The following is a 13,872-nucleotide window of genomic DNA, read 5'->3' as shown; positions in this document are numbered from 1 at the left end:
ATACATACACTCAAACGTTCGACACATCCATTTCGTCAATCATCCAGTGCCCACCTCTCCTTGATTTCGAGGTCTTCGGTATGCTCAATTTGTGTTGCAATTTTAGACGCAACAGTCTTGAAGCCGTTGAGTGCCTGGGCGAGAGGAGATTTCTTGTGAGAGGAAGGCTGGTCTTCTTTGGCATTCGCGCGAATACAAACTGAATCTTTGCACTGTTTCGTATCCACGGCCACCAGTCCTGCTGTACCAGGACTGTTTCCAGCTTCGCTCTTGGAAGACAACACGTTCGCGTTCGAGGTGTTTGGTTGGATCAGGAATAAGGCTAAAGCGCAGATGCCCAAAATCAAGCTTATTAGAGCAATTAAGATTGCACGTCCCTGTCGAGAGCCACGGGGATCTACGTCACAGGCCATCAGGTCATTAGCAACCATCACTCTTCTAGCACCTGATGGATCGGGGGAGAGGAGGTTTTCACGAAGCTCGTTGCCCGAACTTCCTGTGCTACCACGAGCTTCTTGACGCCTCCCACGCTCTAAACTGCGATCTAAACTGCTGTTCAAGGCAATGGGAACGTCAGGTCGAGAATGAACTTTCCCGGAAACTTTAGCGCTCCCGGGGAGCTTGTCAACTTTGGTTGAGCCAGCATGATTGCCTTTCCTGCAGTCTTGTGTCTGGCCATTAGATTTAGCTGGCATCTCCAAGTCAAGGTGTGCAGTAACAGTTGCAGATGCGGAAGCTGAGCTCTGTGGTACTTGAGCCTCAGTCGCACAGGGACTTGGTTTGGTAGGCACTTCCAGCGATCGATTCTCCAGAGCTTCAAGTTTTGACAGGAATCGTTTTCTTTTCTCGGCGTCCTGTTTCAACCATGAGTGAGATAGAACAATCTCCCTTGTTGACGAACCGTTGCATCTTTGCCCAGCGCTTCTGCACCGCGCTTTCGACTTGGTGAGAGGCCGATGGCAGATGCCATCGCACAGGTAGAAAGGGTTCCTGATCCATCCAAATCAGAGAGTGTGTAATCCAAGCCCAATTCACAAAACGTGGGGCGAATAAGAAAACTCGCGCATCTTTCAGAATTTTCTAGTCCACAAACAAAGACAAAAAGTTTAGTTGTCATTGCATCATGGAATGTACACCATGCAAGCCTACGGGATTATAATCTAAACCCTTCAACAATGAATATTCAAACGGAGTTTGTGCAGTGGGGTACAACAGACCGAGCCTGCTATCCTCCGACAGGCAACCTGACTAGATGATTCTCAAAAACACTTCCAGGATCAAACGCAAGAGTGCATAATTGAGCTTAGAGAGCATGTATGCGACTATGGAGCATCATAGAATGCATGTCATGGAAGGTCGTGGCAGCGGGTCAGGACGTGCGAGTTGTCAAGCTAACTGCTTGCGGGGACTTGAGGTGTGTTTGCAACAGTTCCAGCATCCCGCCACTAGCACTGACCTTCACACCCCACCCCCCTCAACCATCCGATCACCATCTGTACCTGGTACCGGTGTTGATTCCACTCTCTTCGAACCCCTACCCCCTTTTCCCTCGTGTTTAATTTTTAATACCCCCTTTTGAACATATGGAATAACCGGTGGTGTGAGTCAGCGACACGTCAGACAGTACCCTTCTCCGGACACCCTTCCCCTGATCACCCCCACCCCTTCCATCCCACTTTCCTAAAGCCTCATCAGAGTCTCAACTGCAGAAAGAAGATGACCACCCACCCCTACCACCCTACAAAGAACCCCGCTTTCTCCATAACCTTACCCCCTTCCTCTCGATGCCCATGGCAACTCTGTGGTGTACGATCACCCCCCGTTTCAATATACTTTTTGAGGGTACTGTACCCTGCCGGACAACTTGGTACCCCCGGCGTTGTCTGATTTTTTAGAGGTAATAGAAGTACCCCACCATATATCTCGAAACAAACAGATGTTGTGTAGGGTGGGGTAGGCACCTTCCTAGGTTGCTGCCCCTGTCTGCTGTATTATATTACACTCTATTTTCCCTTTGCTGCCCTCATCCCTTTCTGCCCCGTGCTGTCCCCCGATCCTTCCTCCTGCTCCCTTTCCTGCTCCCTCTCCTGCTTCTCCTGCTCCTGCTCCTGCTCCTGCTCCTGCTCCTGCTCCTGCTCCTGCTCCTGCTCCTGCTCCTGCTCCTGCTCCTGCTCCTCTCCACACAGTATCGCAGCCCTCCTATCTGTAGTGTCTGGAGTTGAGCGTTGTCACCATTCCAGCAGTCAAAAGCAGAAGGGATGGTCTCCTCGCTAGTAATGCCAAAAGGAGGCGCTGTGTAGACTGAGACGAGCAGAAGAAATCTTGTGGTCATGGAGAACCAAACAGTGTTGGAGCTGTTCAAGTCGGCAAGGGAGGAGGGGAGATGCCTGAAGGTGCTGCTGCCCATGTGACGAGGTAGGAGGTGGAATGATTCCCTGCCAACAGATCGCAGCGCCCATGGTGCGGTTCTCTAAGTTACCTTTCCGCCACGTGGTGAGAACTCATGCTACATGATGTGCTTCACTGCTTCGATGTCTCGCTGCCAATGCGAAAATGTTTTTGATGCCCTCCTACCTGACGAACCAGCTCCACTGTGTCTTGCTGCAACTGCTGCTCTTTCGTGCTGTTCCACTTTCCCAATGGTCCAGCGCTCCTTGCACTGTGTGTTTCATGTGTAATCGTTATTTTTTCTATGCTCAAGTGGAGATGGCTGCAGGTGAGAAGCTGGGGTTGTGAGCTTGTCTACACCCCGATGATAATGGCCGAATCCTTCATCGCCTCCAGCCGCGCTCGAGACATCGAGTTCACCACCAACCACCACGATCGCCCTGTGATCGTTCAGTTCGCGGCGCACGATGCCATGGAGTTGAGCAAGGCGGCGGCCTTGGTATGCTTGAGCGCAAGACACCTGTTCTCTCCTCCCCTTCAACCTCACAGCTCTTCTTGGATGACTCTTTGCTGTTCAGCTCGCAGGGAAGGTCGATGGGGTAGATATCAACTGCGGTATTCTCTCTGTCTTGCCCCCTTTGTCTGTATCCCTGAGACGGACTCTATTAGGGTGCCCTCAGCGCTGGGCCATCAAGGAGGGCGTTGGTGCTGCCCTCCTCAAGAAACCTGAGCTTGTTCGGGACATGGTCAAGATGACGAGGGAAAGCTCTGGACTTCCAGTCTCCATCAAGATCCGCACGGTAGATGCTCGACTGATAGTGTCCTCTCCGTTGAAATGATGCTTGACAGGATCCGGACTTGAAGGAGACACTCCGCCTGACAAGACTGGCAGAGGAGGTATGTTCGGGTCAACCCACGTCACTGGTGGGGCTGACGTCGCATGTCAAGGTTGGGGTATCGTTCATCACTCTGCATGGTCGGACGGCGTTGAGCAAGCCGTCGGATCCCGTCGACTTCGATGCGATCCGGCTGGTCAAGGAGGTGAGGGCGAGGTCAAACTCAAGTTTCCAACCATGACGTTGAACCAGCACCTGCGCGTCCCGCTCGTCGCCAACGGGGACGTCAAACAGCTGCAGGATGTCTACGACATCTTCAACTCGTGCTGCCCTGACTCTATCCCCTCATCTCGCCTGATACTCCCTCCAGTACTGGAGCGGACGGAGCCATGGCAGCGCGCGGGTTGCTGGTGAACCCAGCTATGTTCAGCGGGTACGATCAGACTCCGACGGAGTGTGTGAACGACTACGTCTACTCTGCTCTGCAGCTGGGGACAAGATTCGAGGTGCGTGTGGGGGTAGGAGGGGGAGACGGAGGAGGAGGCGGAGGCGGAGGAGGAGGAGGAGGAGGAGGAGGCTTCGTCCTGACGGCGAGCAGATCTTTCACAAGACACTAGAGTGGATGCTCTGCGAAGTCCTCAACAAGTCTGACCGGATCCACCTCAACGGATGCGTCTCCGTCTCAGGGGTGAGCCATAGTCTTATGCAGTCCGTCTCCCTTCCTTGCTTTCGCTGCCCTCCCTCGCTACTGTCCCTCCTTCCCTGTGCGTCTCACTCTCTCTTTTCCCCTATCTCTCCCTTCCTGGACTCCTTTCTCCTCGTAGAGGAAGGGTGGGAGAGGAAGTCAAAGGCTGAGCGCAGCCCTGCAGGTGCTGCAGTTCTTGAGGGCGCGAGGGTTTGACTTCCGGCCTTCGGAGAGGTTGCTTCCTCTGCTATGAGGGACTAGAGGCTTTATAAACAATCCGTAGGAGAGACATTGGAGGGTTAAAGATGGATGGAGAAAGGGGGGATGGGAAGGTAGAGAGGGAGGGGAGAGAGGGGAGAGAGGGTAGAGAGGGGAAAGAGGGAGGGAGGGAGGAAGCGTATGAGCGCCGTCAGGGCGGCAGGTTGATCGGGGAAATCACCCGAGGAGACTTGAAGAAGGAATCATGAGCTGTTAGCACGTGCATGTCAGCGTTGAGCTGCAAGAGTCGAAGCTGTCTGCGAGTTACCTGCTGGGCTGGAGCTCGAGGCACCGACTGCCGAGGTGTCAAGCAGGAGAAAGTGATCGGGAGGGGCCGCACCTGGTCGAGGGGCAGTGATGGGGCGATGAGGAGACTTGACAAGGGTAGGAGTGGCGACGCGCTCGCTCCTGGGGCTCGCCACGCTCGTAGGACCTCTGGGGGTGGAGGGGATGGAGAGGCCCCTAGGGCATCACAGGAATCTTCAGGCTCATCAGGAGGGTGTGTGGACATCGGTACCGCTTCTTGTTCAGCTTCTTGCGCAGCGTATGGATCGCCTCGTCTGCCTGGGGGAGGAATGGTCAGTGGTTACAACGGACCGGAGCATGAGCACCTGCTGCATCTTCCTATGCGTTGCGGTCTTGGCTCTCTCGAAGATCTGGGATCGGGCCAAGTCAGGAGGTCGAGGGAGGGAAAGTTTTCAATCACCTCCAGCTCCCTCCTGGTGCTCTTCAGCCTCCCCATCGTCAACTTCTCGATCTCATCCCTCACCTGATGGGCCATTGAGCATCTCAGCTCAGCTCAGCTCAGCCCAGCCCAGCTGATCCGCACTACTCACCACGTTCTTGGTTGGAGCTGGTTCTATCCTCTCCTCCTTGTTAAACCTCGCCTGTATCCCTCCGTCAACAGGATATCCATTCTCGTCTCTTTCGATCCAAGGGAGACGCCGAAAACTTTCTCACCGTGTCCTGATGGACAACAGCTGACTTAGGCCGCGAAGTTCGCAGCTGCAGAAAGTGGTCAGAAAGGATTTCACTTGACCTCGTCCTCTGCAACCATTGGATGCCTCCCGACTGTGGGGTAGGAGGGGACGAGGCGGTAGACGTTTGTTTCAGGATCCAACCAGTACTGCGGCGAGTTGCCGGAGGCTAGTTCTTTGCCAGACAGGCTGAGTAGAGTTCAGAACGCTCTCAGAGGGAACTGAACTAAGTTCCTCACCTCTCGTAAGGAGTATGGTACAAACCCTTGCTCTGATACCACATGTTGACGACTTGTCGGTCCACTGGTACCGTGATTCTCCGTTGGCTGGCTTTGTTCTTCCCCAACTGAGTGAAGCTATTGGCCGTCCCATGCGATTGGAACATTTCTCGAGAAGACTTGAGGTCCGGGCGAGCGGTTTGCGGTCGCATTTTCTTCTTATCCTCGTTCTCCTTCATCTTCGACTGGTAGATGTGGGAGATCAGCTCCTTGATGAGCTTTTCTACCGCCCTGGTGGCATGTCAGAGCACCACCCACAAAGAGCAGGAGAAGAGAGACATCTTCCTGTCCCTCGTACGCAGCATGTTGATCCTTTGAATGGTCTCAGTATCCAGCAGGTTCGACAAGCACTCCTCCTCGTCCTTGCCAGCTCCCTCCTTCGTCTTGGATCTGATGCCTGGCAGGAGAAGGCAGCAGATGAGAAGATTGTCACAGGATTGCTGCCTGCCGTCTTACCTAGAGGGCAGGAGAAGTCCGGATGCAAATCTGCCGCCTGCTTCTTGATTCTCATCTCCTTGGCGCTCTGGTCAAACCCCTTCCGCGTGTTTTGCTCGATGACCTTCACCTTGACAAGGAGTCAGGGAGAGGAAGCGACTCAACAGATCAGCTGGCGCTGCCATACATGATGCGCCAGCAGGAGCAAAGAGTCCCTCTGAGCCGCCGACAACGACGCGCCAAGGGTATCGACGGTGAACCTCACATACTCCTCCTTCAGGTCGGGCAGTCGAGGCATCGACATGACGAGCTTCTTCATGGTGGAGTACACGGGAGACTCGGGAGTGAAGTCGTGGACCAAAGGGTGCATTCGCTCCCGGCACAGCGACCGGAACTTGATGAAGAAATCCTGCTCGTTGCCGAGGGACCTTGGTATGCGGATGCTGCTCCCGTACCTCACCACCGCGATGAGCTCGGAGATCGACAGCACCTGCCGCCATGCTCGTCATGCTGGACACGTCAGGAGGAAGGGAGGGGGGGGAGGGCGACTCACGAACTGATGGCAAATCTCGATGCAGGGGACTTCCATGGCGGCCGAGATCGCGTCCTTCACCGCCGGCAGCATGATGTAAGGGCAGGGCATCTTCTTGCTCAGGGAGTTGAGGAAGAGGGCGAAGGAGGTGGAGGAGGCTCGTCCTGCTGCCAGCATGATCTCCTGCCGCTCCTTCTCCTTCTTGGTCATCCCCGCCGTGCTGCTCCCTTCAGCCATTTTCTGGCCGTTGGATCGTTACAATTTTGACAGGGCCATAACGGACCTTCGTTTGCGGTGCGTTGCGGCGGTTATTTCGCTTCGCCATTTTGACGGAGGCGACGCGATGGGAGGGGAGTCAAGCAAGGACGCAGCTGAGGCAGGTGGAGAGAGGACGAGGAGCATGGCGGACGAGGACGAAGGGTGAGGAGCGGCAGAGGCATGCTGATGTCCTGACGTTGCGAGGGCAGGGTCGACAACGTGGAGCAGCTCGCCAATGACGGTTCGGAACCTGAGATGAAATCTTGTTGGACTTTGTAGCTGATTCTGATCCTCGACCAGCTCTCTTCCAGACCAGGTTGAAGATGGCGGATACGATGAACCAGCTCGGCTGGCTGAAGACAGACCTCAAGTTCAGCGAGAGATGCCTCACGGTTTCTCTGCCCCGTCCCACAGTTTGCGCTGACCACCTGAGGTCAGGAGAAGGAGCCGAATGACTCGACGATAATTGTGGAGCCTGGTGATCGAAGACCTCCTCTTCGAACCTGCATGTGCTCACATCTCACAGGGCAACTCGTTGAACGAGATGCCAAGAACACCCGCCCGCTGCACTGGGCAGCAGCAGGCGGAAATCATCAAATGGTTGTGCGGAGCGGGCACCTGCGTGCTCGTCCTGTATCCTCGTCATGACTTGAGTCTTTGCAGGTGCAAATTCTCGTCCACACGAGCCCCCACCTCGTGAACAGCACCAATGACAACGGCGATAGTCCGCTGTAGCGCCTTGCGAGAGCATGGGTGGTGGGGCTGATCAGTCGCCACAGGCACTGGGCAGTCGTCAAGGGGGAGATGTTGTCAGTGGGGATGTTGCTGGAAGCGAAAGCTGAATGCCTTGCGATCAACAAGAACGGAATCACTCCGCTGCACTTCGCAGCTGAGGTGAAGCTGAACAACTCACGCTCTTCGTCGTTATCGTCCGCACAGGGAAGGAAGAAAGACCATGGAAAGATCCTCAAGCTGCTGCTGCAAACTCTGAGCACCAACAAGGTTTGTCTCCGTTACGACAGTCATGCTCTATGTGTGATGCTGCAGCAGATGCAAGATAGGATCGACCTCAAGACAAAGGTAACCACCAGCTCCCATCCTCTTGTGCCTTCGATCCAACAGCATGGCAGGCCGGGGACACGGCCTTGCACTGGGCGTGTTTGAGCAAGAGGGCTCCGATTGTTGCCTGCCTGTTGAACAACCGAGCGAGGTCAGACAGCATTCGAGTGAGGGGAGGCGATGTGTGCCGTGACTTGGATGGGTGGAAAGCGTCAACACCACCAACCAGCTGGGGGAGACTCCTCTGCACCTGGCGTGCGGCAGCGGCAACGTCGAAATCGTTGAGATGCTCCTGAAGAAGAAGGCCAATAGTTAGTGACTGAATGACCGTCCAGCCCTGCCATGTCCTTGACTGTCCCTGCCAGTCAACGCCGCTACTAAGGATGGTGACCATCCTGTTCACTTCGCCATCACGGGTGGGACGAAGAAGTCACTTGGGCCTTGAATGTCGTGACGATGATGGCAAGGCGGGAGCAAGGAAGTGCTAAGCACGCTGCTGGCGCTGGATATTGAGTTTGCCAAGAATCAGTTCAAGGAGACGGTGGGTGAAATAGGAGAAGAGGAGGAGGAGGAGGAGGAGGAGGCGAGGGTGAAAGGGCAACCAAGGAGAGGAGAAGCTGTGAGGGAAAGGGGGAGGGAGGAGGGAAGGAGAAGGCTTCATGACCCTATCGGCAGTTCTTCCACTTTGCGGTGCAGAAAGGAGACGTGGGGATGGTACAGATGATTTCCGAGGCCATCCGAAGATCCAAAGGTGGAGAGGAGGGAGAGGAGGGGGGAGGGTGACGAGGGTTGACCGGCGTTGGCAGGGGCGGAGGCGTGCAAAGGGCAGTTGGACCTGAAGAACAAGAACGACGACACCTGCCTGCACTACGCTGTTACCAACGGGTCCGATGGGGCTGTCAGGGTTTGGTCTACTTTCTCATCCACTCCTGCAGTGACGTCCAAGTCGTGTCCAAGCTTCTTTCCCTCAGGGCGAACGTGAACTGCGAGAATTCTCTGAAAGACACGGTCGCCCATCCTCTGCCTCCCTCCCTCTGTCCCTGCCTGCCTGCCTACCTGCCTACCTGCCTGCCTGCTTGCCTGCCTGCCTGCCTCCAATGCTCTCTGATTCTCCTGGCATAGCCGCTACACATTGCTGCTACGGTCGGGGACGTCTCCATCGTCCACCTCCTGGTAAGGGAGTAGGAACGGGAGATGGGGAGGAGCAGGAGATTGGGAGGAGGAGCTGAAGGTGGGGAGGAACAGTAGGAGGAGAGGACGAGAGGAGGGTTCACTGTTCACGGCCTGGCAGCTGAGGTATCGGGCCAACATCAACGCGGTCAACTTGAAGAAAGTGGGAGAGGATGAAGTTCCCAACGAGACGCCTCTGTGAGAGCTGGAGGGACGCGCGAACCCCCTGGGGCCTCTGATAAGGTTGACAGGCACTGGGCTGCATGCTCGGGCCAGTCGGCCGTTGTCAGGCTACTAATAGAGGTGAGGGGACTGGGATGGTTCCTTACGCACAACCTTTCTGCTGCTGCTGCTGCTGCTGCTGCTGCTGCTGCTACTTTACTTGATCCTCGTGCTCCTTACGTCCTTCTAGCTCCTCTCTGCTTCTATCATTTTCTTCCACCCTCTCTCCTCCCTCCTCCTCAACCCCTCTCCCCTCTCCTTCTCCCTCCTCCTTCTCGTCCTACCACCACTCAACTCCTTTTTCTCCCTCTCCTCAACCGGAACGGACTTGTACTATCTAACATATTCAACATCTACTCACTCTCTTCCCCTCCTTCAGTCCCGCGCGAACCCTCTAGCCAAGAACGCGGCCAGTAAGACCCCCATCCAGCTTGCCTGCGACATCCCCACCATCCAGGCCTGCAACGACTTCCTCAGGAAGGATGAGAAGTGAGCGAGTCTCCACCTCCTTCACTGCTGCAGGAGCCCCACGATCACCGGGGCCAGCTGTACCATCACCTTTCGACTTGTCAATAAACGCTGAGCAAGCATAAAGCCTGCAAGACCAGCTCGTCGTTGACGCTCATATCTTCAAGCAGGCGAGGTGCAAAGTTTCAGATTGGAACATCCTCCACGTCCTCCTCCCCTCCCCTCCTTCTTGCCTGGAATCTTCTCCTCCTCCTCTCACTCGAGGCATCGCCCCCCCGCTAACCCCCCTCATCTCCTCCCTCCTCTTACCTCTGCTGAGAAGCCCATTGCGACGAGTGAAGCCATGGGTGAGGAGGGCGACCCTGCGCGGCTCGTCTCACTGTCAGCAGGGGAGAGAGTGCAGAGCTTTCCTGCCGATCCGATCCCTTGACATCCCCAGCGACGGGAGCGAGTCGTTGATGTCTGCCAGTCGATCCTTGACAGCTTGCTGCATCTGCTTGCAAGCCAGCGCCTCCCTGGTTGAGCATGAGAGGAGGAGAGAACAGTCACCGCAGGACCTGACAGAGCTTGCCGAGCTCTCTAGCTTCCTGGCGAACGCTCGGCCTGCCTCATCCAGCCTCCCTCCCTCGTCGCTCCTCAACTCCAGCAGACATGCCAGCTCGTCCTGCTGCACCTGGCGACGCAAGAAGAAGACTCTTGAGATGAAAGGCAGCTGCTCGAAGGCGGTCAGCTGTCTAAGGAGCGTACGAGGTTGAGCAGAGGCAGATGAGAGAGGGTGGCGGGCGGTGGAGGGAGGAAGAGCGAGATGCAGGAGGAGGAGAGCAAGGGGGAGCAGGATTTCTGAGAGGAATCAAAACAAGGGGGATGGGGATGGAGGGGAGGAGAAAGGGAATAAAGGACGAAAAGGGAAGGGAAGGGCAGGACAGGGCAGGAAAGGGAAGGGAAGGGCAGCTGTTCTGGTGTTTTGCGAAACTGTCACCTCCTTCATAACGAGTGACTCGAGGAAGGGCAAGCTACAGGCCCTGCAGTACTTCAGGATGGACGACTGCAAAGCACTTCAGCGTTACAACCCGAACCTCTGCAGACCGATCCTCACCTCCTTGGCCGGAGAGGAGGAGGAGTGCGGAGACGGCATGCCGTTCCGGTCTTCGTGGTAGCTCGTCGACCGCTCTGCTGCCTCCTCCTCCGTGCTCGCGTCCCTGATGCGGGGGGAGTCTTCCCGACCGTCCTGCTCAGCGGAAGAGTGGGACAGGCGGCGCTCTCGTACGGTGGACTCGATCGTCCTCGGCGATTTGGTGACATGAAGGGAAACTTTCGCTTCCAACGGAAGCTTGCCCCTTTCCTTCGACTCCTCCTGTGCTCTGACTGGCAGTTCCAAGGGCTGCGGTCGTTCCTGTTCCCCGTGCTCTGCTGGAGAGGCGCCATCCTCCTGGGAGGGAAGCAGTGTCACTTCCCCCGACCAAGTCCAGGACTCAAACCTTCACATGCAGTGACCGGACGCCGTCCAAGAGGTATGAAACATCACTGAGTCGTCGACAGGGTAGCGAGACTACGGGCGACTCGCCCTCCCTCCTCTCCACGTTCGCCCTGCAACCTCCTCTTGTCAGCATGTGCAGCAGCCGAGCGGCATGTGTCCTCCTCTCCCACCTGATCTCCAGGTTGTTGCCGCTGTATGGCAACTTGCGCCGCAGCTTCATGCAGACCTCGTCTTCCTCGGATGGCCCGTCGAGGAAGAACAGGAGCTGGAAGATGCTGCTCTTGTCTGTGATGGGCTTTCCGTTGATCTCTACAATCACGTCCTCTGCTCTCGTCGTCCTCCAGTGCGCCTTCCCTTCCCCGCTGATGCCGCCGACGTGCTTGATCGTCCAGCCACTGTTCGGGACCAGGACTAGCACAAGGTCAGTGCAGACAGACGTCACGTAGGACTCAGGGGCGGGGGCAGTGGTCAGGAGTGCGAGCCTGTCCTTGAGTGCTCTCAGCTTCTCCAAGGATCGCTGGGACCGGAGGGGAGAGGTCCGGATCAAGCTAGCCTGATAGATGCTGCCCTCCCTGCTCACCAGGATCCTAGTCCTCGTCCCTGGCCTCCCTTCGAACTTGTTGACGATCTGCTTGAGGGAGAGCTCTGCGAGGGACACCCCATCTACCCCTATCATGATGTCTCCCATCGACAAGCTCTGCGACAGATCTGCTGCCCCTCCTTCCGTAAGCGCCACGATCCTCACTTTGGTAGAGCCATCTTCGACCTTGACGGAGACCTTGACGCCGATGCCCGCTGACTCCTTGCGAGCCTCCTCCTGCTCCTCCTCCTCTCCCTGCTCCTGCCTCACCAGGTGAACTGAAAACCTCTCCTCCTCTCTGTCTCCGCAGAGCAGCTCCACTAGAGCCAAGGAACCCATGACTCCGCTCTCAGCCAGCAGCTCTGCATCGGACGGTCTCGTCACCTTGCGCCCATCGATAGAGAGGATCCGATCGCCCAGCGCAATGGTGCCGCTCAGGTGAGCTGGGCTGCCATACCTTACCTCCTCCACCCTCCCGTCCTTCCCCACCACCATACCCAGCGCCGCCATGGCGCCGGGCCGGGGAGCCTGATGAGGGTCAAAGTCAACAGCAAAGTCAATTTGTTTACAAGGGACTGAGCACGAGCGGGGAAGCGGGCACAGTCGGGCTGTCGGGAATGCAAGGGAGGGCGAGGCGACAGCGTCTGCCGCTGCTGCTGCTGCTGCTGCTGCTGCTGCTGCCTCAAGTGAGTATTCATGTTTGATCTCCTTCCTCTTCCTCACACGAGATCTGGGATGTGAACATGTTGTCCTCTCCTCGAAGTTCGAGCCCCCGTGCTCCTGAACCCTCGATGCCATGCATCGGAGCATGCCCGCCATCAACTCTGCTTACTTGAATCGAGTTCTCACCTTGTCCTTCAGTGCTGTCACCTCAAGGCGATCGGGTGTGTGGGATTCGGCTTCATCGCGGGCAGCGAAGAGGGTCTGACGGAAGGGAGCTGCGAGGAGTATCTCAAGTACATGGACCACCCCATGCTGCCACGAGGAGGGGAGACCCGGCATTCTTCCCTCATAGCTCATCAGAATCTCACTACCATCGAAGGTCCCTCTGCTCTGCTGGACGTGCCCGTTCCCTGAGCTGCCGTTGCAGGAGACCCCGAATGCAGTGGGAGAGGATGGTTGCTGGCAGGGAAGGAACCTTCGTGTGTTTGTTTTCACGAGGCAGCAGGGCCTGATTGCTCAGAGAGCAGCGGAAAGTGAGAAGAAGCTGCAGGCTCTTTCCTAGGATGACCTGCGTGCAGAGGGGGGCGACGGCCGAAAGCAGCGATCGTGTACCTTTTGTACGGGTCGGACAAGTACTTTGAGCTGTGAGTGGAGAGGGGGGGGATGGAGGAAGAGGAGGAGATGGAGGATGATATGGGGGAATGGAGATTGTGGGGATGGAGGAGCAGGAGGAGCAGGAGGAGCAGGAGGAGCAGGAGGAGCAGGAGGAGGAGAAGGAAGCGGTGGGGGTAATGGTAGTGGGAACGCAGATCTGTTCGCTCGTTGAAGCTGCTCTGATGTGGAGCATACGGTTGGTTCAGGTTGAAATCTGCAGTGAGCGGGATCACCATGAGTTTCCTGCAAGAGTTTCCCCAGTGCGCGATGTCCCCTTGCGGTGTGGAGGAGGCTGACGGCCCTGCCCGAGCAGCTACGACCTCGTCATCTTCCACTCGGAGAACTTCGAGCGAGAGGACGAGACAGGGAGGACGTACCTCCAGCAGATCCAGGAGCTCACCTTCGTACCCATCAAGGTCGACCCTCGTCCTCATCCTGCCCAGCTCTCCTCTGATCTGCTCTGGAGCAGTTCGTCAAAATCGAGCTGGAGTATCGACCAGAGTTCCACGAAAGGTGGCGAGCTGGTCCCGAGCTGGGTCCCTGACGCCCAACGAGCAGGTTCTCAAAGGACGTACCCAACGGCATGCCGTGTGGGAACTGTGAGTGTGATGGGAGGAAGGGAGTGAAGTCAAGTCAAGTGAAGCTTCCTCTTCCGCAGACAGCGTCAACTACTTGCACATGGGACGGTTCTTCCAGGTACCTGCTGGCTGAGCAGGCTGTGGGGGTCACAGGTGGCTGCCAGTACACCTTGTTCCGTCATCCCGCTGTCGCCGAGTACGACTACCTGTGGCGACTGGACGCAGACTTGGAGACGCGATTGGGGATCCCGTGCGATGTCTTTGAGGTGAAGATGATGAATGATAATGCTGATGCTGATGCGTTGGGGGGGGGGGGGGAGGGGAGGGAGGAGGAGGAGGAGGAGGAGGAGGAGG

The 13,872-nt window shown here is 56.6% G+C and overlaps 5 protein-coding genes across 5 annotated transcripts in view; 2 read left to right on the top strand and 3 right to left on the bottom strand.

The window, feature by feature from the left end:
• Window positions 1-197: 197 nt before the first annotated feature.
• On the bottom strand, window positions 198-1,493 carry GUITHDRAFT_161649 (hypothetical protein; the record flags this gene model as incomplete). The annotated part of the gene is made up of 4 exons (XM_005838144.1): window positions 198-397; window positions 446-854; window positions 902-990; window positions 1,457-1,493. Coding segments are annotated over 4 exons (735 nt in total), but the record flags the coding sequence as incomplete, so codon positions are not given.
• A 934-nt stretch (window positions 1,494-2,427) lies between these two features.
• On the top strand, window positions 2,428-4,125 carry GUITHDRAFT_66170 (hypothetical protein; the record flags this gene model as incomplete). Its single annotated transcript, XM_005838143.1, has 9 exons — window positions 2,428-2,493; window positions 2,717-2,887; window positions 2,967-3,003; window positions 3,058-3,188; window positions 3,238-3,285; window positions 3,337-3,429; window positions 3,477-3,547; window positions 3,595-3,730; window positions 3,820-4,125. 9 exons carry the CDS (start codon window positions 2,428-2,430, stop codon window positions 4,123-4,125), a joined length of 1,059 nt encoding a protein of 352 aa, XP_005838200.1.
• Window positions 4,126-4,318: 193 nt separating this feature from the next.
• On the bottom strand, window positions 4,319-6,626 carry GUITHDRAFT_103138 (hypothetical protein; the record flags this gene model as incomplete). Its single annotated transcript, XM_005838142.1, has 14 exons — window positions 4,319-4,377; window positions 4,436-4,462; window positions 4,508-4,629; window positions 4,685-4,731; window positions 4,779-4,823; window positions 4,874-4,936; window positions 5,004-5,054; window positions 5,128-5,172; window positions 5,222-5,333; window positions 5,384-5,653; window positions 5,702-5,819; window positions 5,879-5,987; window positions 6,045-6,347; window positions 6,411-6,626. 14 exons carry the CDS (start codon window positions 6,624-6,626, stop codon window positions 4,319-4,321), a joined length of 1,587 nt encoding a protein of 528 aa, XP_005838199.1.
• Window positions 6,627-9,492: 2,866 nt separating this feature from the next.
• Window positions 9,493-12,625, bottom strand: GUITHDRAFT_134721 (hypothetical protein; the record flags this gene model as incomplete). Its single annotated transcript, XM_005838141.1, has 8 exons — window positions 9,493-9,656; window positions 9,876-9,928; window positions 9,998-10,081; window positions 10,124-10,278; window positions 10,546-10,611; window positions 10,663-11,044; window positions 11,214-12,151; window positions 12,473-12,625. The coding sequence occupies 8 exons, from the start codon at window positions 12,623-12,625 to the stop codon at window positions 9,493-9,495; spliced, it is 1,995 nt and encodes a 664-aa protein (XP_005838198.1).
• Window positions 12,626-13,316: 691 nt separating this feature from the next.
• Window positions 13,317-13,872, top strand: part of GUITHDRAFT_161648 (hypothetical protein) — a 3,791-nt gene continuing 3,235 nt past the window's right edge. Inside the window, exons 1-5 of the mRNA XM_005838140.1 lie at window positions 13,317-13,356; window positions 13,410-13,453; window positions 13,499-13,539; window positions 13,599-13,636; window positions 13,683-13,784. The gene's annotated coding sequence lies outside the window, so the exon portion shown is untranslated. The remainder of the gene's footprint in view (window positions 13,357-13,409; window positions 13,454-13,498; window positions 13,540-13,598; window positions 13,637-13,682; window positions 13,785-13,872) is intronic.

Source organism: Guillardia theta (genome assembly GCF_000315625.1).
Source record: "Guillardia theta CCMP2712 unplaced genomic scaffold GUITHscaffold_12, whole genome shotgun sequence".
NCBI classification, from domain to species: Eukaryota; class Cryptophyceae; order Pyrenomonadales; family Geminigeraceae; genus Guillardia; species Guillardia theta.
The sequence above is the reverse complement of the archived record's forward strand: the minus strand, read 5'-3'. Positions and strand labels throughout refer to the sequence as shown.